The 23,798-nt window shown below is 42.0% G+C and overlaps 1 protein-coding gene across 1 annotated transcript; it reads right to left on the bottom strand.

Annotated features, from left to right (window-relative positions):
• Positions 1-1,618: 1,618 nt before the first annotated feature.
• On the bottom strand, positions 1,619-11,522 carry LOC147640980 (uncharacterized). Its single transcript, XM_086811414.1, has 4 exons — positions 11,298-11,522; positions 11,135-11,214; positions 10,648-11,044; positions 1,619-1,669 (listed from the first exon to the last, which is right to left on the bottom strand). Exons 1-4 carry the CDS (start codon positions 11,520-11,522, stop codon positions 1,619-1,621), a joined length of 753 nt encoding a protein of 250 aa, XP_086667540.1.
• Between the last annotated feature and the right edge of the window lie 12,276 nt (positions 11,523-23,798).

Here is a 23,798-nt window from a genome sequence, read left to right on the forward strand (position 1 = left end):
GGATTGTTACACACATGGTTCTCAGAAGCTATTTGGTTGTAGGCCAAGACTTACACTATTTCTCTCAGGGTTATGAATTTTTTTAAGATCGTTTCAAGAATATGGTGTGGTGTCCTAGGCCCGAGTTCTAAAGGAAAGGATTCACTTTGAAGCCCAGCGCATTTGTGTGCAGGTTGCAAGGGGAGCCACAGTGAATTCTAAGATAGGCCAAATTTTACAGATATTATTTCCTATGGAGCCCAAGTTTTTGGTCACAGTGGTAGTCTCTAGTGGCACCACTCATAGAGGCGGCAGTTCTCCAGCGAAGGGGGAGAAAACAGACATCTACAACCTTGTCCAGTACTGTTTCGGCAGTTGAATCAAGCGAGTCCCAGAGGATAGCAACCCATGAGGATACCCCACTAGTCTTCGAAGTGCTTGGAGACATGTCTACTTCAACAATTTCTATAGTTGGGTTTGTATGAGAGATACTTGCATTTACTGTATCTACTCTGGTGTGGTTCAGTTTGGAAATGACACCGTAGGGCATCTTTGCTCTCGATAGATGGCGCACGCAGGTAAGGCAAAAGATGGCAGGTAAGGCAAAAGATGGCGGTGTGTGCAAAACCAACTATCTGTTTCTTTAGAAAGTACAAGTTTTGCAGAGCCTAGCCTGGTTAGTGCAACTGTAGGTGGTGTCTCGGAGACCACAACATCTTCCATGAATGTGACATTTTGATTAATATGGAAGATCTGGAATCTTTGGCAGTCACTCTTCTCGTAGAAGTGTCTTAGCAGTCGGAGGAACAGAAGATCGCCCTACGGCACAGTGTAGGGGTAAGCAAGCCTGCTCTGAAGAGTCTGGCCTCCCTGCAAAACCAACTCCTACATAGGTTCTTGATGCTGGTGCTTCATAGAGTGATAGGGGGTTAAACAAGTGATTATAGAAGATAGGGCCCTGGATATTTCTAATGCAGATATGGCCAAGCTAGTTCATGAACGTGATGAGGCAGTACAAAAGAGGAAGTGCCTAATGGTGTTTAGCAGGGAGAAGGAGGTTATCCGTAATCTGTGCTTCTAGCTTGAGATGTGCTCCCATAGCTTTTCCCTACATTTACCTCCTCAAGCACCTTGGTGGAATGCAGCCCCAATGATTTTTTGTCACGCCACTATGATCGCATGTGCCTTTTGCACAATTGCCTACAGCTCTGGAAACGTGCACGGTTTTGATGGAGCCAACAGAGGAACAAGTGCATGCTGGTGTTCAAGGACTGGCGGAGCAAGTTTTGCTCAGATCTCAATGGCCAGAGGCTCGACCAGTACCTACTCAGCAATATGAAGTCTTGTTTTAGGAAGTTCAGTAAACGCATGAAGGATCATCAAGTCGCGCCAACACTTCTAATGCAGAATCCAGAAGGCGTCGACGTGGAGCGGATCGACCACAGTAGCAGTGTTGTTGTGGATTGCAGTAGTTCTTTTTTTGTGGGTTTACATAGTCCACCGTGCGTGCCAAGTGTTATGTGGGCCGTACCGCAAGACTACACACCGCAAGTCTAAAGTCTGGACTGCAAGCGTAATGTCGTAGTGTGTACCTTACATGAAAAGTCATTATTGGATCTCAAGGGGTGTAAATGGGAGGTCACGCCTGTTTGAATCCCGTGACTATGTAACTCCTTAAAAGGCTATATGCCTGTGTATTCAGAGCAATCAAGCAATCAATCAATCAATCAGTTTTTCATGCAATAATTTAGTAGTCTGTGCTAGTGGAGCATTAACAATGTCACACTATGTATAATCATTTCTGTATTCATTTAGCATTATGTCACCTTTCCAATTAATGTTGTATGTGGTAAGAGGGTATTCATTCTTGTATTACTGTATTGATGTTAAGCATGTAATACATGAACCTTGGAGTGATTCACTCTACCTTACTAGGTAGAGCGACTGACTCCAAGCCTCACAACTAGTATCAAAGTCAAGCTTGGTTTAGAAGATGTTTGATGTATTTTTATCGTATGATACACACTGTGAAACCAAAACTTATAGTATTTTACTCGGTTTCTCTTGTAGATGGAGTAGAAGGTGGCAAGACCCTATCTATTTGGAATCCTTGAGTTATGGAGAATGACATAACAACCTTTTCATTCTAGCACCTTCTTTTCTCATCTCATTGTGCAAATAGAGTCACTTTGAGAGCCTTTACGTCTATGTGTAGACTAAAGAAATTGTGACAGGGATGCCTAAGTTTAAGGTTAAAGGTATGCAGAAAGTATGTGAAGCATGTCAATTTGAAAAGCAAAAAAAGAACATATTTTCACATGATAGAAAAATGAGCAGGAATGTACTAGATGTTGTGAATTCAGATGTATGGGGTCATGCGAAGTCTATATCTATGGGTGGCGACAAGTACTATGTAATATTTATATAAACACACAAGGAAAGTGTGGATGTATTTCATGAAGGAGAAGGGTGAAGTTTTCACTCATTTTCAGAATTTCAGAGTGATTGGTTGAAAAGCAGACATGTTGTGACATGGAGCAGTAAGAAGCATCCTAGAGTTGCCTTGTCTCGTGTAGTACAGAGGAGTTGCGGTGGCAGTGTGTGAGGTAGCTTGGTTATAGTGTGTGACACTCATGAGGCACCTGCCTTACCATTCGACATTTATATCACTGGTGGGTTTGCGAGAGATTCTAGAGGAGCTGGTCTGCATTGACTAGTCCACACCTACCCACTCCACTTTAGTGTGACTGCTTGTATATACTCTAGTATGTGTGTTAGTCACTTTATCTCCTTTCTAGACCTTTTTTGTTAAAGAAGAAGAATAATAACTTTCAGCCTCTCACCATGTGTGTTCTCTTCTAGTACTTGTGAGAGTTATGTGCTCTTGTAAGAGCTTAAGCTCCCTTCTCCCCTATAACATCTCAGTTTCAATGTGACATGCTTTCAAACTTCACGATTCAAACATCATGATTAATGTGTCACGTGCTTTCAAAGCTTTCAGGTGAGGAATAGAGAGGATTGCCTTGATGTGAATGTAACATTCCCCTGTGCTAGACTGTTGAACTTGAAAATCCTCTTGGAAAACTTGGAACACCACTGACTTGTCTCTGTGGAATCCTTTCACACACCATCTCCGTCATTCATGGAACTATGTACCTCCTAAGGTGATGTTGGAGCCACTTTCGTCTTCTTATGTGGAAGAGAACCCCCTGCTGATGCCAATTTTGAAAAGCCCAAAACTCCATTTTCTCCTTTGATGATGGATGTAATTATTTCCCAGAAAACGCATGGGTAAATATTGTACACCTTGTAGATGAAAGATACCTCTAAGATGCTTACATTGACTATCTATACTAGACTGCTAGGATGACTACTATACTTAGATGTACTTAAGAAATAGAGAAGTGTTGTCAAACAATGTAAATGCTTAGTTAGATGTTTTAATGATCATTTTGGCTGTTGTATTATGCCCATAACTGTTGGTTCGTTGGCTGGCCAATTGGTTGTCTTGGCCTGGCCAACTAGTCACCTAAGCCACCAAAGGGGCTAGTGGGATGCCTAGGTTGGTAAAGTTCTTATGATCTTAATGATGCCTTCACATGTATTGCTTGAAATGCTTTAGTTTTGTGGATGCTGCTTTGCCCTATTTGAAAATGGCATTTTATCCAGTTCCTAAAAAGGGAATTTATCTGGATTATTTTGGATTTATTAGATTTTTTTCATCTTTTTGTGTCTTGCTTCTAGCCGACTAGCCTTTCAATGGCTGACCAACAGTCCCCTTGACTATATATAGCATTTTCCTCACCATTCAGCAATTATACCACATCATAGATCGTGCTGGTACCATTTGCTGATGGGCCCTACACCACCTCTCTTTTATCATCATCGCCTGTCATCTCCAATATTTCAACATTTTTTTACATCAAGCCACACCTAGGGACAACAACCCACTCTGATAAAGCATAGTACTAGCTACACTTGGGATGGCTTCACTCTCTGCCACATAGATTACATCAGCGTTTCATATTAGTTCATAGGATAGCAACCCTCTCTGCTACAATAGAGCATACGAGCATTTTACCTCAGCTCATGGGATAACATCACACACTTTGCTACACTTCAACACATCAGTGTTTAGCTTTAGTTCACTCTCTAGGATAACAACACACTCTTTGCTACATCACACCATCAGGATGACAGTCCACTCTTTGCTCACCATCTCACACCACTTGGGATGGCAGCCCACTCTCTGCTCACCATCTCACACCACTCGGGATGGGATCCCCCTCTTTGCTCCTCACCTCACTCTTAGGTATCGCAGCACCCTTGTCACAAGAGCTTGCACCACCACCAGTCGAGATGGTAGCCTCTCTACTCCTCACCACCCATCACATATTGCGGCACCCTTGTCAACGGGAGCTTGCACCACTTAGGATGACAGCCCATTCTGGTCTTCATCACCATTCAGGTACCGAAATAACAAGTACGAGAGTAGGTATAACAAGTACACGGGATCGTACAAAAGGAACACTGGCTAGTACTGTGAGGGAAAAGGATGAAATCGCCAGATGTACGAGAGACCATAGCAAAACAACATAACATGAAATAGGTGAGTGAGTCTATATATAATGGTGAGTGAACATATGTACAAGAGTCCTCTGATGTGAGGTGACTTTGAGTAGTAGAAGACCAGTGCAAAAGCAAATAGGATGTCAAAGTTGAAGCACGGTTGATGACAAAGGCTCATGTCAATGTGAGGGAATGGCATTCGAGGTGGGAGTGGTGGGCAGTGGAAGGTGAAGTAATGGTGATGTCGATGATAGTGCAGACTCTAGTGACAAGGGTGCTGATGTACTTGAATGGTGATGAAGAGCAGAGGTGACTTTGAGTAGTAGAAGACCAGTGCAAAAGCAAATAGGATGTCAAAGTTGAAGCACGGTTGATGACAAAGGCTCATGTCGATGTGAGGGAAAGGCATTCGAGGTGGGAGTGGTGGGCAGTGGAAGGTGAAGTAATGTTGATGTCGATGATGGTGCAGACTCTAGTGACAAGGGTGCTGATGTACCTGAATGGTGATGAAGAGCAGAGATGTCATCCCGAGTGGTGGTGGTGTAAGCTCTGTTGACAAGGGTGCTGTAATACCTGAGTGGTGGTGAGGAGCAAAGAGGGCTGTCATCTCTCGAGTGGTGGTGAGGAGCAAAGAGGGCTGTCATCTCTCCAGTGGTGGTGGTGTAAGCTCTCGTGACAAGGGTGTTGCAATACCTGAGTGGTGGTGAGGAGCAAAGAGGGCTGTCGTCTCTCGAGTGGTGGAAGTGGTGCAAGCTCTAGTGACAAGAGTGTTGTAATACTTGAGTGGTGGAAGAAAAAAAATGATAAATTGTAGCAGAGAGTGAGATGTTGTCCCAAGTGGTATATTATGAATTGAAGATAAAAATGCTAATTTACTCTGTGTAGTAGTGAGGGTTATTGTCCCATAAGCAGAGGATAAAAACATTGATGTGCTGAGTGTAGCAAAGAGGTTGCTATCCCATAAGATGAGGATAAAAACATTAATGATATGTAGAAAAGAGTGGGCTACTGTCCCAAGGTATGCTGCTAAAGGAAAATGCTGTAGATATGCTATCAACAACGAAGAAGATGTGCTGGTGTAGAGCAGGCGCCAGTAGCAACAGAGTAGCAGATAGATGATGTCATACTACTAGATATGTCTATGAAGTGGTATAAAAGACTGAATGAAGATGCAATGCTATATATAGTCAAGGGGGTTGCTGGTTGGCCAGTGAAAGGGAAGTCGGCTAGTAGTAAGACATAAAAAAGATGGATGAAATAATCTAATAAATCCAGAATAATCTAGATAAAAAAACACAGCAGTCTCAACTATAAAAACGCATGCATATCATTCATACCAGGCAGCTCTCCATCGTTTTGGTGGACTTTAGCCCAAGACCCTAGGAAGGTGTGGAATTAAATGCATTCAACAGTATAGCAGTTTAGCATTCATAAGTTAACATTCATTCATAAGTCAACATTCAATCAAAGTTAATGTTCCACGGGAACACTCATGAGAACACGGATTATGGAAGGAGGCCGGAAGCAATTAATGCAAGAGAGCGGCATTGTAGCCATGGAAACATAAAGACGCACATAATTTTTCCATATTTTTGTGCCGAAGTGCAATGTAAATCGTTTTAGGCCAATGTGGGTTCTAAATGAGAGTTCTAAGTGTATTAAGCAAGGCTCACTTATGGGGTTGTCCGCCCATGTGTGAAAGAGGCCTAGGGTTAGGGTTAGTGAGATCTCTATAAAAGAGATGTTAGCTAAAGAAAAGGGACGTTTTTTGGCCATTCTCATAAGTTATTGAGTGAAGCTCTTGAGCTCTCAAGCTATGGCAACTCTCTAACTCTCTCTCTATTGTACTCTAATGAGCATCAAGCTCCAATGAGTATAGCTCCACTTCTTTCTCTTAATCTGTTTTAGCATCATTGAAGTAGATTAATCTATGATTAGTTGAATGCTTCTTTCTTTCTCTTGTGTATGCATGCTTGTAGTGTGTGTGTGTGTGTAGTCTCCATTGATGCAAGCTCTTGCCCACTTCATTGGCAATGAGCTATTCATGGATAGACTCTCTCTATGAGCTTCTGGGTTTGTGAATGTTACATTCTATGCTTGCTTAATCTTGTGGGATAGTAGATGCACGCTTATGGGTTTGCTGGCATTAGGGAAAGCTAAGATTTAGTCAATGTTTGAATGGGATTATGAGATTGCCATGCATTGCTTGTTCTCTTGATTAGTGTAGTGGGTTTAAGGGATTGAGAGATTGATTGAGGTGTTGAATGGTTGAATCGTCAAGTGGTGGTTCGTGTATGTGAGCTCTCCCTCATGGGATAAGCCTTCATGCACTAATCGGGTTGAGTCCTCGGATTGACATTGTGTTTCTTAACACATTTGTTGATCGGTAGTACTCTATGAGCACTATATTGCACGGAACCGCTCTTCAATGGTGCCGCTCTGCCGGGGAAGCGAATGCCTACATTAGTTGAGCACCATACACACACTAGCACTCCTTGTTAAGCTCCAATGAGTTGAGCACCATACACACACTACCACTCCTTGTTAAGCTCTAATCGGTTGCAAAACTATTGGATAGGACAGCAGGCTTTGGGACTAATTTTGGTACTTATTTAAGACTAATCTGTTGTTAAATTCTCTTTAATTATCTTGCAATTGGAGTGCGATTGGCTAGCTACCCTTCTCCCTTGAGATCAAGACAAGGATTCAACACACGGGAAGGATTGGAGGTAGGCACTAAACCTGCCAATTTCAATTTGTGTGCGAAAGAGAGAGGCCTGTTTTGCATTTCTGTCATTCTGTTTGAGGATAATTTTTACTGTCTGAGGTTAATTTTTACAGTTTTAATTTTGTGCATGTTCGTTTTATCTTATGTTCTTAGCTTAGTTTAGTTTTCTGCATCTTTAATTTTGTACATTTTAGTTCTCTGTTAAACCTGCACCTGTAGAGAAACTGAAATCTGTACACACACATGAAGACTGAACATTTGAATTCGCTGCAAATCTCACAGCTGCACACGCATTGAATTCGCTGTAAATCTCACAACTGCACACGCATTGAGTTCACTGCACACGCACTTCAAAAAAGAGAAAAAAATAATAATAAAAGAAGGTGGCTGTGCGAACAGCGCACCGCGCGGAGAGACCCACACACCGCACCATAAAGACCAACACCGCATCAGATAAGGGGGTGCGCAAAAAATAATAATAATAATTTTTTGTCGCAAAAAATTGGGAGGTATCTAACTTTACATGAGGAGTTAGAAAACACCCATCGTCAAAATTTCGGTCCCGGAACCATTTTCCCATAGTGTCTGTATGGGAAACTGGTAAATTTTAGGCGATTTTCGATCCTGAAAAATACGCTATTTTTTTGGCCTAATGTGTTGGAGGGGGTTAAAAATGGGTTCAAGCAAAGTTTGAACCAACTTGAAAATTTTTGGATTTTTTTGAAAAAAAAAACCTTAAAATTTAACCTTATGCACTTGCGGTCGGGACGTCATATAGACACTGCCATAGGGTCTAGGGTACCTTCTAGAGTACCTACGCAAGAAAGTGGGACCCAATCGGTAGGAAATTTGGCAGATATTGCTGAAAGCTTTTTCGAATCCCAATCTGATACCCTTTCCAAGACAACTAGCTCATTGTCTATGGACAATCTAGGGCCGTCAAATAGTCATCCCTTAGCCCCAAATAGGACACCCACAAGATCTTTTAATCCATTTGAAGCTGACATCATGGGGTTACCACTCAATGTGAGACTTCAATATGTCTACACGAATGCTCAAGGAGCTGAGATCTTTAGGGATCCACAACAACGGTATCTCGTTAAGATTATAGACGTTTTCTCAGAGCTTGATAGAGCACCTCTAGTCAATGACCAGGGTAACGTGTACATGGGCGGAGATGGTGTTCGCTACAAAGTCACCTATCATCCAGAGAATGTAGACAAATTAGGAGGACTCTCTACGAGTGAGCTCCTAGACTTATCGAAGCCTTCCGGAGCAAGGGAGTCTAGAGATGATTGGCTCATTGAGCCGGACATGCCTGGACCATCCAATGCCCAGTCCTCAAAGCCATCCATAGATGATTTACTTTTTGTAGATCTAAATTTGGAAAGGGATAGGAAAGGCAAGAGCAAAATGGATCAGGGGGCTGAGAACCAATGGGAGTTTGTATGACAAATTCCAGTGACAAAGGTCTTAGGATGACCCACTTCAAGAGGTCTATAAGGACTCTTTAGAAGGATATTATGCCATAACGCGATTGTAGAGCTAGATCTTCCTCCAGCACTTGTGGTGGTAGTCAAGAAGCTTGCAGGATACAAGAACTGAATCGTTGATAAATGGGCCAATGAATACGGAACCACTACAAGACAATGCTGCCATACACGCGTTTCATACACGCGATAAATTACGAACGCGTGTATGGTCGCGCTTGTATTTGAATAAAATCGGGCGCGTGTATTTTAGCATTTAACTTCGCGTGTATATTTGCATTTATCAACGCGTGTATAAACGCGTTTATATACACGCAGTAATACACGCATAAATACACGATAATATTTACGGGGTAATACTCGCTATTATACACGGAAAAATACACGATAATATTTACGGGGTAATACTCGCTATCATACACGGAAATATACACGCCACTGTACACGGATTAATACACGCATGGCAGAGAAAAACTGAAAAAAAACTGAATTCCTTAACAAAATTAAAAACTATTTTCCTTAAACCATCTCATAGTACATTACAGTATACATCATTACACAATCCCACTACATGCATTTACAACAATGAAATATATTCAAAAATAAATCATGCATATGAGATGATAGAAATGTCATCAATTTAGAACATACAGTGACGGATTGGTTAGGGTTCGATCTCATCTTCAATAAGATCCATCCTTGTCAAACGATCAACATCAATATCCATTTGATCAATTGGTAAGGCTACGATTAAATTTATTCCACTATCGATATTCTGTACTCCATTGATAATGGTATCGATGTCCTGATCATCCTCATCATCAATGGTAGGGTCATTCTCATGATCATGAGAAATGGCATGCTCATCCTCATTATCACGATCATCTCTTATTTCTTGATCATCGATCACAACATCTTCAATGGCATGTTCGACGTCATCTTCATTGCGGCTTGTTACATCCTCCATATGCTCCATATCAGTGAATGTATTATACATCACTTTGGAACGTGGTGCAATAGGGATGACGTACCACCATTTGATGTCATGCACCATTGGTAGATAGATAACCTACTCAAATACCCACAGTACAGTAATTAATTAGCATATCAAAAGTCAAGGGGTACGCGAGCTTAGATATATATGTACATGAAACACATTAGTAAAAAAATGCATACCTGCTCACATTGTTGTGGCAATACGAGCCTATCTTTCTTTGTTTGCCAGAACTTTGTAGAGTCAATAGTTACATATCCACTTGCATGGCGTTTTATCGTTGCATCAGGCCCTTTTTCCACCACGTTCATTTGCCATTTGACATCCAAAACATACACAAAGAAGCGACGAAAGTCAAGCCTAAATATGTCTTGGATTATGCCACAATAATCATCCATTTTTCCATTAGCTCCCTCAAAGCTACTAATGACACCGCAATCTTGTGTATTTCTCTTTTCATCAATTCTTTGTGTTCGAAAATGCTTGCCTTCACACCATATAGCATTGAACATAGTGCACTGGACCAAAATAGAAGCAATATTTGTGTAAGCAATGTGAATAAATATTAAAAGAAAATCACTTACAACTAATGCAAAACATTAGTTCTATGTACCTTTGACATGCATCCTCGTGCATACTCCCATTCTTCCGCCGTGATATGCAGCCCCTCGTTACTCTCTGCTCTCTCCATTTCCTCATGCAACCAATCAACATGGATATCATTCGGAAGTGTTGCTCTTCCGAGAGCCATGTTGCCTCCGAAAGAGAGCTCTTTCTGCTTGCCTTTTTGTCTTTGCATCCTCATATCTTGTAACCCATCTGCTCATCACATCACTATTAAGGATACAAGTGAAATTGAGATCATCAATCAATGTTCTGTCAATTACTTTACTCTGTCCTTTTCCTTGAGGCACAATAGAGGTCATCCTCAAGTCCTCTTCATTGCTCCATAGTCGTGGCAAAGAGCTGTCCACCTGACCAAGAAATTCTGAAATATATACAAGAGACTCTTGTATCAACCAACCCTCGGCCATGCTTCCTTCAGGCCTTGCACTTTGCCTCACAAAGTCTTTTAAGGTCTTCATGAAGCGCTCTAGGAAGAACATCCAACGTGCATGCACAGTACCACATAAAGCAATTTCGTCCACTAAATGCACAATGAGATGTAGTTGACTTGTGAGAATGGTTCGCGGAAAAGTCTCCTCTACCAAACAAACCACCTCCACTGCCATAACACGCGCATCATCCAACGTGGCTGGATCAATTGCTTTGGAACTAACATATCTGAAAAATAAATAAATAGTACGTTATACCTCATGCACGTTCATTTTGCAAGGTATAATGAAGGGTGATCTGAGCATGGGTTTTACATACCTCACAAGCTCGCCCATCTTATAAATACATTTTTTCAAACTCTTATTCGCACAATGGTCGATGCTAGTAGGTAGTATGAACTGCGCACATAAGAGCACATTTATGGTTTATGGCATTACAAAATTTAATTTCAACGTACGTACAAGACTTGGAAAACACTTACTTGAAGCATCTTGTGCCAATCGTGGGACTTCAACCCATATAGTTGCTCAACGCCTCTTTTCTTAGTGGTTGTAAAGGCTCCCTTCAATGATCTCATGCATCCAGTGGGAGTACGCAAAGTGGTGATGGCCTGCTTTACCTGCTTCTCCTCTTTCTTTGATATAATCCATGGTGCAGGCGGAAGACGAACGTGCCCACCCACCTCTCGTGGCCAAGCTTGACGCATACGTCCTGCGACTCGCAAGTCCTCACGTACGCTAACATTGTCTCGTTTACCAGTAATATGTTCCCAAATACCAGATCCCACATTCTTGAAGATGTGCATGGGATCAAGAAGATGGTTGATCTTAAGATGGGTCCAATATGGCAGCCGGAAGAAAATGGAGTACCTGCACAAGGGATTGCTCTATGTGACCTTTAATCCAATTAGAGACTACACAAAACAAGATTGAAAAAACATCACTATACCTGTTCATGCCATCTGGAGGAAGAATAGTTGTAGACTCCCAAATACGCTTCCAATCTTTTGCACGAAGTGTTTGTGGAGGAATGTTACTCTTACTAGCAACATATTTAGGATGATCTGAGGGGAGAAATCGATGATGATTATCGAATATAGTCTTACACAAACCATCAGCATACTCATGTACTAACGAAGGGCCACAAACAGGACATGCATGTTTACCCGATGTTTTCAAACCTGTTAAAATATAAATAAAAGTTAGAATAATAAAGTCAAACCGTCTAATTAATATATATAGCCAATAGTAATAGAGTAGGGAGGTAATTAGAATTCTTACCAGAACAATCGCTGTATCCTGGAAAGTCATGCATTGTCCACATCAACACTGCTTTTAAGTCGAAGTGTCGAGAGGAGGGAGGCCTACTAATGTCCACCACCGCAACACCTCTCCATAGTTCCTCCAACTCATCAATCAGTGGTTCAAGATAAACATCCATATGCTTGACTTTATGTTTCCCTGGAATTAGAAGGGATAACATAAGATGTCCCTTCTTGATCGCCATTGATGGTGGAAGGTTATAATTCACCAGCACAACTGGCCACACGCTGTACGCGGTGCTTTTGAAACCAAATGGATTCACTCCATCCATACCCAGGCCAAGTCTCAAGTTTCTGGGCTCTGTTTTAAAGCTGGGCCACTCATCTTCAATATGCTTCCAAGCAGGAGTGTCTGCGGGAATTCTCCACATGCCATCATCCGATCGATGTGAGGAATGCCATGACATGAGCTCTGCTATGGATTTGCACTTGAACATGTGTTTGATGCGAGGAATTATAGGAAAGTGTCGCAAGACTTTACGAGGTACATCAAAACTCTTCATATCTGTTCTGTACCTTGCTTCACCACAAGTGGGACATGTCAGAGCCTCCTTATGCGTCCCACGAAAGAGAATGCAATCATTGACGCATGCATGTATTTTATCATAATCCAGTCCTCCAAGAGATGTCACATAGCGCCTCGCTATGTCTCTTGAGGTGGGCAGTCTATTTTCCTTTGGAAGCATGTTTGACAATAGCCTGCATCCAATATCATCAATTATAATTAGTCTTAAATCTTAAACCTTAAACCACTAATTCAAATTTATAAGTTAGAATGCTTACTTCAACAATGCGTCAAGACTTGCATTGCTCCATCCATAAACTGTTTGTATATTAAGTAGTTCAAGGGAAGCACGTAAAACTGAGAATGTGCACCCGTCAAACACCGGTGTCGATGAAGCTTTATAAAGATGCTCTTGTTCCATATCATCGTCGTCCATACCTTTGGGATCATCCTTAAAAAGATTCCGCACCATATCATCAAGCACCTCCTCTTCCACAACTTCGTGGGGTGCAGGGCTATTGTCGTCCCTTTCCCACTCATCTCTGACATTAGATCCCGAAGCTCCAGCATCATCTCGTCGACGCTTTACGTGCTCTCGTCGCGCGTAGGGTACCATATTAGGGTGTGGTACTGCATCCTGCTTCAATTTATCAAATTATATGTTACAACTCTATTAATTTAATTTGGATACCATGAGTCATTTGAATACCATCAATTTACATCTACTCACCTCTGAACCTGTTTGATTCCATTCTCCATACATGGAGATGTGATTCAAGGTAATTCGACGTGCTCGTACAATGCATCCTTGACATCGATTACACATACATTTGATCCGTTGTCCCAACCACACATCGCGATTACGATGACGCAGTGTCTCATCTTCCCCAGAACTGCTTGAAGAGGTTGATGACATCCTGTGTACAAACCAGAAAACACAAACTCATTATATATTTTTAATGAAAGCACAAAAACGCGTGTATTCACGCGGCTATCTCCTAAAACTTGCGTGTATAAACGCGGCTACTTCCTAAAAAACGCGTGTATTCACGCGGCTACTTCCTGCAAAACGCGTGTATAAACGCAGCTGAAATCCTGTACACGCGAAAATACCTGCGTTGATAAACGCGAACATAAACGCACCCATAAACGCGGCGGCATATTTAAACTAAAAATAGCCCGCCTTCCCCAAATATAGATTTTGAACTTAGAAATCAACAGTGCCTGCGTTTTCGCCTATTTTCGCCTCTTCCAACAGCAAGGAGGGAGCACAGAAAGGAGCACACACACGGGAGAAGGAGGGAGCAGAGAAGGAGCAGAGAGGACTCACTTTTTCAGAGGTGAGTCACTTTGTCCTGTGCCTTGTCTCTTTTGTCAGATTTGTTTACTTTGCTCTTTGCTCTTTGGGTTTGTCTTTTTGCACACGATTGGGTTGCTGCATCCTGACAGGGGCGACAATGGCTGGTCCTTTTATAAGGACATTCTGTTTTTTGTCGGGGGTCGGTCTTTTCGAGAAATTTTTTTCGCAGGTCGCGTGTACGAACGCGTGTAGGAGCGCGTGTATCCTGTCTGCAGATTTTTTCCACGCGCATATACACGCGTTTTTTGACGGGTATATACACGCGTTTTTTAACGGGTGTATACACGCGTTTCTGCAGACAGAAAACTGCGGCGTTTCAGATTTCATGGTTTGCAGGCATTTGACTTGTGTAATGACAATGTGTGAGTCAATGATGTACATGATGATGTTTGCTGCAGGTTCTTTATGGATATTCCAGGTTCTTCATCCGATCCATTTGCGTATAGCAATTGGTTGATGGAGATGATGAATCACTTTGGGCGCCAACCTGGTCCGGTTGAGCTTACAGAGTATATGTATGCTCATCCCCCTCCTTCCCTGCCTGGTGTCTATACCCCTACCGCGAGTATCCAGGACACTCCAGTGCCGTCTATTCCTCCGAGTCCGACGAGACGGCATGCAGCTTCTCCTCTTCCACGTCCACCGAGGAGACATACCTCGTCCCAGACACACTCACGTACACCCTCACAGCCACCATCACGTGCTCCCTCAGAGCCACCGTCACGTCAGGGCTCACAGCCACCGTCACGTAGACAATCCCCCAGTCGTGACTCCACCCGCAGCAGTAGGAAGAGTGGGAGTGGAGGATGCGGCGGGTGCTTTGGTGGGGGAGGTGGGGGAGGTGGGGGAGGTAGTAGGGCACGGGATGAGAGAGGAGATAGAGGGAGAAGAGTTAGAGGAGACAGTTCGGAAGAGGAGGAGATGAGAGAGATGGAGAGAGTGGTTTGCTATGATGTGACGGATAGGGGCGGGATAGTGATGGATGCGAGGGGGAGGGAGGTAATGGAGTACATGCGTGGGGTAGTATCAAACTCATATAGAAATTGTTTTATTAAATTTAAAGATCAAAATAGCCGATTAGTTGGGGAGGTGATAGAGGCTGTACACAGTCGGTACCCCAATCCCCCACATGCTACATTCTCGGATGTATGGGGAAGGACGCGAATAAGGGAGATCTTAAGTAATAAAAGATCTCACCTTAAAAAACTCGCGTACGATGACCGGCTAAATGTAGCTGCGGGTGGCTATCCTGCCGAGAAACCTGCCACTGCGCACAAACGCAAGTGGAAGGAGGCAAAGAAACGAGCAGAGGGTGGCGTGAAGAGCAGGCAGCATGTGGAGGCACGACGGATCCAGATGGAGACCGTTGGATCTTCGCATTTCGGATCTGGCGGCGTCGAGTCATGGGAGGCAGAGTTCGTAAGTATCCTGTCACTTTATTTGATTGTTTACTTAATTCATTGATTCTATGAATTGTTTTAATCTTACAAATTGTGTTGATTATGATACAGCGACGGGTTACGGGGAGGAAGCCCACAACCCACGATACTGCGTATGCTCGCCGGCATAGCAGACGTGACACGTGGGCCATCTTCAAAGCCGAGGGACGTATTACGGACGCGCAGTTTGAGTTGGCCATGAGACCATACGGTCGACAGGTACTTGAAAATTCGTAACGAATGGTTTTGGTTTATTGAATTGCATATATATATATATATATACTTATATACTATATATTACTTGAACAGGCACAAGCTGCTGATGATCCACCGGCCGCCGCTGCAGAGGGTGGACGTGAGCACTACTCCTCGGACATTCCGACCGATGCGAGCTCATCTGAGCATGAGGGGAGCACCGAGTCATCATCTGGGTCTGAGTAGTACTCAGATTTGTAGTATCACATTCCATATTTAGGATGTGATTGTATATATTTTTTTGTAAACTCAAGCCATGGGCTACTTCGAGATATGGACTCCCTTGTATACATGTATGAAATTTTGATAGTAATATTGAATTGATTGATCGATAGTATTACATTCATGGCTGTCTTGAATCGTGTAATGACAATGTATGCATTCATGTCGTTCTTGTCTTAATCTCCCTCGTGCATATGTTCTTCGTGGATGGTCTAATGGGATGGTCTAATGCACCAAAAACCCTAAACCAGAGAGTGCTATTGGGTGCTGGAATGCTGGAACAGTATTCAGGCACCAAATAGCACTCTCTGGATTTTTTTTTTTGCTCTCTGTTCGCGTGTATAAACGCGTCAATACTGCTAAACATTGCGTGTATCTGCGCGGATACACTGGAAATTACGCGTGTATAAACGCGTATAAACTGGCAATAACGCGTGTATAAGCGCATCTAAATAAAAGAAACGCGTGTATAGACGCAAGTACAAACGCGTCTGGCACATTGGAACTGAACAGGATGCGGCTATACACCCGTGTATAACCGCGTCTAATAGAATAAGAACCGTGTATACTGGCGTGTATTAACGCGTCTGCAAAAAAAAACGCGGCTACATACCCGTGTATACGCGCGTCTGAGAGGTATTGTACACGCGTTTTTACACGCATGTCTCTGGCTGCGGTTATACACGCGCTGATACACGGGCCCGCTACTTTTTTTCACAAGTCATTTTTAGCGACTAAGAGCGCGGGTATGAGCCCAATCCCTTGTAGTGAACCTTAGATTGGAAGGAGATTCATGAGCTCACGTGGAGAGGACAACCATTATTCATGGAAGTGTTCTCAACTAATACAACTTAACCAAGAGAGACAGCCTTTCTTGGAGAAACTGTTGCTCCTCCCCTACGAGAGTTCACTAGAGAGGGACCATCAACATCAAAGTGGACCACTGCAAGTAGCCCAACTCTAGCACCAAGATATTATCCTACACCAAAAGTGCGACCACAGATCACACCACAACAACGTTTCTCTCACTATGACAATCGGAGGGTAGGGGAGCCAACTCGGCCTCCCATAAATGCACCTCCTGAAATACGGGTAACAGGATCTTTGGAGAGGATTGGTGAGGCAGGTAATAGGGGACCCACACAAATTCGGGATGCATATGGACCACCTTACCAAAGAGAGGAACCACTGAGAGTGAGAGGCCATAGGCCTGATGATGAGTATTCAAGACGAGTAAGGCCATCAACTCTTCAGAAACTGTTAAAGAAGTACGAAGGGTCGAGAGATCCATATGACCATGTAGCAGCATTTAGGCAAGCAGTTCGAGCTGAGCAAGTGACTGACAAACATACGCAAATTGAAGGGTTTGGGCTCACTCTTGAGGGAAAGGCCCTTGCTTGGTTTCAGGCACTAGAGGCTTCAGACAAATCTTCTTTACGAGTTTTGGAAGAGAGATTCATTGCTGCTTTTTCCTTGATGGGGATTCAGCATGACACAGTAGCAAACATCTACTCTTTCAAGCAAGGCGAGACTGAGAGTGTTAGAGATTGTGTAAATAGGATGAAGCAGTACATTAATCGTTTCCCAGAAGATGAGAAGCCCACGTAGAGTCGATTAATTTCTCTCTTCTTAAAAGGACTCAAAAATTCAACACTGCACACACATCTCTATGCAAAGAAGCATACAAATTTCAATGAGTGTTGCCCCATGATGCTATAGATTTCACAGATAACTTCAAATTCCAAGATGGTACTGGCCCTGAGGTGCAACCTAGAGATCAGTGGGGTGATGACCAAAGTTCAAGGTCTAGCACACTAGTAAATCCAGACCACATAGCTAACCTAGTACTAAGGAGATTGGGACAAACCTATCGCCCACCCATGCAGCCACAACAACAGCAACGAATGAGGAGTGTACTACCTACAGGTCCTCATCTTTGTGGAGCATGTGGCGGTAACCATAAAACCGAAGAATGTAATACCTTTTCTCCTCTAGTCACAAACCAACCCACAAAGAAGTGGTGCGAGGCCTGTGCTTGGAATTATACCCACACCACACAGGAATGTACTCGCATTGCAAGAATGCGACAAGAACGTGAGCAGCAAAGGGGTGTAGTGGCTCCACAAATGCATCAACAGTATACTAATTTTGAACGTAAGCCATCAATGGCACAAGAGCAAGCACGACCTGTACTTGGGAGCTCAACCTCCTGCTCTTGGGACTTCTCCTGTGAGGTTTGTTAACTACGACAATTCAAATATATGTAGAGACTTGGTAAACCCAAGCTATGTGGAGGAGGAATATGCATCATATTCATCCAAGGAAAATCTCTTTGAAAGTCTCGCATATCCAAGCCAAGCACTGGAGCCTCAACCGGGGGAACAAAATTCTTTGATGTTGCTAGGGGACTACCAACCTAGGACTCTAGGCCCCTCAGGTCAATGGTAGCAAAGGAAAGTAGAAGCCAAATTAATGGGCCCCTGTTATGAATGCGGAGAACCCCAATGGGCTCGTGATTGTCCACATCGCCCAAGGCAAGCAGCTCGATCCAATACAACAGTACCACAGTTTCCACCAATTGAAAGATAGTCTAGGGTGTTGTGTAGCACACTTTCCAAAGTATTGTTTGTTGAAACCACATGAGGAAGGCACCTCTCAACCAAAGGTCTCACTCAACTTTGTAGAGGCAGTTCCATCACCACCTTCATCAGAGAATGAGGATGTCGTGCCACTTAGAGTCGTGACTAGATCATAGACACGAAATGCCGAAATGCAGACTGATGAGACAACTCGAACTAGGGATGCAAAGGCAAATCTAGTGGACAAGACCCTACATTCCAATAGAAAAAGGACCACTAGGAGGAAAAAGAACCATAACAAGCAAACTAAGAGTGCATCCACTAGTTCTCAAGAAATCTCTAAACAAAACATGAAGGATCAAGCTTTTACATCCCAAGAAGTGCATGAGGAGCATCAACCTCAACCTAGGCCTAGTGCTAAACAAGATGAGGCGAGTACAACCGAGGATAGTTCTGGGGGTTCTGTTTTTTGTGGATAAGGTGAATGAGACTCTAGATGCCATTATTGATGCTCATAGAAGTCACATTGCAGCTTTATCTGAGCTACCCAAGAAGCTTCAAGAATACCCAAACCCTCGTGAGGAGAAGATCAATCTAGTTGTACATTAGCAACTCATTAGTAGGAAAGCTCAATCAATACTTGAGGGCCCACCTCCACCTATCCCTTGGGGCCCAACCTCTCTTAATCCAACATTAGAAACCATACCAGAAGTGTCATCAAGTTGGAAAATGAAAAGTGAGCTGATCTCGCAAGCTCATAGCGAGAAGTCTGCACCAATTGACACCCCATTGAAAGAAGGCATTCTGCCACCACCTAGTCTTGCCTTCCCATGCAATGATGAAGTTATCGATGCTAATGAGGACATGGCAAATGAGATGTGGGCAGCAGTTCATGAGAAAGTTAATGAGGATATGTCCTCTATTATTTCACCTCCATTCTCTGAAGTGGATTTTACCAGGGGCATAGAAAACAACTTTAGACGCCCAAGCATCGAGGAGGAAGTTCAAAAAATTGTTTCTCCTAGAAGTAAGCATACAATGAAAACCTTACCATCTTATTTTGGGAGAATATGAGAACTGTTCTCAAACCTTGAGGATACCCTCCATGCATAGAAGGTTGACAAAGGAGATGGATATGGGTATCGTGCAAGCTATTTTGTCAGCACCAGTGGCTTGTACCTTACCTTTGCTTGATTTGATAAAGCTTTGACCAGAGTTGTGGAATGATATTGCCACATGTTTGTCAAAGCAGGTATTGCTACAAAAGGGTCACCATCAATGTACTATACACCCTGAGACAAAGCATGTTGTACCATTTCCTATCAACAAAGTAGAAAAATTTTGTGAGGACGATCAGGGAAATGCTACCCTCCCATTAGAAGTGCGAAAAGTAGCTTCAACTGCAATACTTGATAGTGGTGCAGGAGTGGGCATTGTGACAAGGTCCATTTGCCTTTTTGTACTTTTCATTCCCAAAAAGTGGGGGGGAAAGTTTTTGAAATTTCGGACATCCATAACTTCTACATATGAGCTCAAAATTTGTCGGAGATTAGAGATCTAGAATGGGTGGTTGCAAGATCAGGGTGCCCAGTTTTGTCCACTCAAGCACCCTGTAAAAAGTAAAAAAACAGGCATTTGTTTACCTTTAGTGGCTAATCTCTCCTAGTAAATGAGGGAATTTAGTTCCAAGTTCTTTTGTTGGAACATCATATTCAAAGTTGGAAATATAGTTGTATAATTTGATTAAGCATTAGATAGTCAAAAGTCCTCATTTTCTTAGGTACAAAGTCAATGTATACACCCTGTCCCAAATTTGAACTGATTCCATAAAATGCTAATATCTTTTACATATAAACTCATATGAGATTCCCATTTTGTACCTTAGATCTTCACATAATATGGAGCTTAACTTGATTTTTTGAGAAAATTTTAAGATATTTGTCTATTTTCTTTAAATATTTCAAAGTCTTTAAAGTGTTATAATATACGCCACTTTTTGTCCCCACAATAGCTACCACTTAAAATCCTCAATCTTGTAGATCAAAAGAGTGGATAGATACTGAGACATTAGTAGAATGTGGTGGTTAGCCAAAATTTCAAATCCAATGGTTGGATTTTTAATGATCTCTTTTTTAAAATTCTTCCAGACTATTAGAAGGCCTGTAAATATTAATAACCTAATTAGTAAAATTACATTTTTGATGTGAATCATCTAAAACCTATAGGGACTAGTGTACTTGTAATGGTGCATCCATGGAAAAATAAATTGGATCACTCTAAGTCTGGAAAGATCATTTGTTTATCATTTCATCATATTTTTGATTAATTTTGATTAATTAGACTAATTTATATTAATTTAAATTATATTAGGTTGATTTAAGGGTAAACGTATTGTTTGTTATTTGCTTGATCTCATTTTAGTACCTTGCCTCCCAAAATTTTCTCTCCAAGCATTGTCCCAGTCCAGCATATACTGGATAAAACTGGACACCCTGATCTTGCAACAACCCGAATCTACTCGCTATAGATATGTCACATGATATGGTTTTGCCCACTCAATTTTAAAGTCAATTTTGGCGGGAAACTTTGAAATTCAAACTTCTAGCCATTTGAAGAATAAGAAGGTATTCTAAAGTCAAAGAAACTTAACATTGTAACAAAAAGTCATTAAAATCATAATATGGCAGCTTAAAGGGCCCCTATAGACCTCAACCTTCCCCTAATGGCTCGTATAAAACTCCCCACAATCTTCATGTACACAATCGGGTCCTCCAACCCATAACCTGCATCTGCACTGAGCTTTCCATTTTGATCTAATAGCACCAACATTAGATTACAACCAGCCATCCCATACTTGGACAACATGTCCAATACATACTGTCTCTGTGTGACAACAAAATACCATCAGGTATGCGAATGACCTCCATGCCCAAAAAGTAGTGCAAATCTCCCAAATCCTTCATGTCAAACTTCCTTTTGAGAAAACTTTTCACATGCAAATCTCTTCCAAGTTGTCACCCCCAACAATAATACCATCTACATAGATGGTGATGATAACAATACTCTTATCACTCTTGCGCACATACAAAGAGTGATTTGCATCTGCCATATGAAACCCAATAGTGAGTGACAAGATACTCAAAAATCTTGTCATGCCATGCTCGTGGATATTGCTTCAGCCCATATAAGGCCCTACGAAGCTTACATACATACTTTGGGTGACTTGTATCCTCATAACCAGGTGACTGATCCATATACACTTCTTGTTGTAAGTCACCATGAGATGCTACCTGCCCAATTTGCATCTATGTATTCATATAGCTCCAATGGTATAGTTACTGCATAAAATAATACATAATCAATAGTGGCCCTCAAATACTGAAGTGTGCATCACACATTGTCAAGATGTGGTTTGTGCAAAAGTTGCATAAACTGGCGCTCTAAGCCAATAGTGTAGCTCAACTGGTTGGTCCATTGATTCATGACATATATCAAACTTCCCACAATCATCATATACTTAGTGGGGTCCTCCAACCCGTAACCTGCATCTGCACAGAGCTTTCCATTTTGATTTAATGGCACTGATATTGGCTTACAACCAGCCATCCCATGCTTGGACAACATGTCCAATACATACTATCTCTATGTGACAGCCAAATACCATCAGGTGTGCAAATGACCTCAATGCCCAAAAAGTAGCACAGATCTCCCAAATCCTTCATGTCAAACTTCCTTTTGAGAAGACTTTTCACATTCTCAATCTCTTCCAAGTTGCCACCCCCAGCAATAAGATCATCTACATAGATGGCGATGATCACAATACCCTTATCGCTCTTGTGCACATACAAACAGTGATTTGCATCTACCATATGTGAAACCCAATAGTGATAAGATACTCAAAAATCTTGTTATGCCATCATTAGGGGAAGGTTGAGGTCTATAGGGGCCCTTTAAGATGCCATGTGATTAAAAGGTTATTAAGGAAAAGAGCCAATCATGTGATGCCATGTATACAAAAATGTTGGGTGATTAAAGGTGGTCAAAAGATTCTCTAGAAGATGCCAGGTATCCTCATTGCTAGAATCCCAAGCTCCTCATTCATCAAGGCTCATCTCCGAGCCACTAATGTCCTATATAAATATCAAGCATACCAAGGGGCTCAACCACTTTCTCTTTGCCTTTATGTGATGTACCAACTACATTTCCACGACTAGTATTATGACGCAACCTACTAGTCCATGGTCTATCAAAATAGAACCGTTGCATGAGGACTCTTCGGGTCCACTCAATGAATGTGATTGCTAACTTGCATTCTTGTGTAACCACATTTCCACTTACATTAGCCCCAACAACATCTTTTTTAGCATCATACTAGCTACTCATCATCACATCAAATACAACATCCCTGCCTACCCTCAATTCATGTGTAGTAGGATTATAACATCTATATCCCTTTTGTTGCAAGGAATACCCAATAAACACATGTTTTATGCCTTTGGATCCAGCTTAGTACGTAACTCATCTGGAACATACACATATGCAATATATCCAGAAACGTTCAAGTGATCAAGTTTCTTAGCAATAAACATCTCTACCAGTAGGAGTCTTGTTCATGATATAAACTTCTCCAGACACAGCCTCAACCCAGAAGCTATACGGCATATTCTTCTCTACCATCAATGATCATGCTATCTCTAGAATGTGCCTATTTTTTTGTTCAACAAATCCATTTTACTGTGGAGTGTATCTACATGTATACTGTCTCTGAATGTAATTCTTCCGCAAGAAATTAGAGCTCATTGTTAGAGAAGTATTCTTCCCCTCCATCTGACCTTAGGCACTTCACATGTTTTTATGTCTGCTTTTCAGCCATCACTTTGAAATTCTGAAAATGAGTGAAAACTTCACCCTTCTCCTTCATGAAATACATCCACACTTTCCTCGTGTGTTCATCAACAAATGTTACATAGTACCTATAGCTACCCATAGATATAGACTTCGCATGACCCCATACATCTGAATTTACAACATCTAGTACATTCTTGCTCATTTTTCTATCATGTGGAAATACGTGCTTTTTTTGCTTTTCAAATTGACATGCTTTACATACTTTCTACATACCTTCAACCTTAACCTTAGGCATCCCTGTCACAATTTCTTTAGTCTACATAGACATCATTCTTTACACATTTACATGCCCACTTCTCTTATGCCAAATGTTTGTATCTGCAACAACTCTTGAACCATTTTATCTTTAAATTCTTCTACATAACAACCATCAGGGTTAAATGGCACGTGCAA

This window comes from Cibotium barometz, chromosome 2 (assembly GCF_041138505.1).
Source record: "Cibotium barometz isolate CiBa-2024 chromosome 2, ASM4113850v1, whole genome shotgun sequence".
In the NCBI taxonomy this organism is placed as follows: Eukaryota; Viridiplantae; Streptophyta; class Polypodiopsida; order Cyatheales; family Cibotiaceae; genus Cibotium; species Cibotium barometz.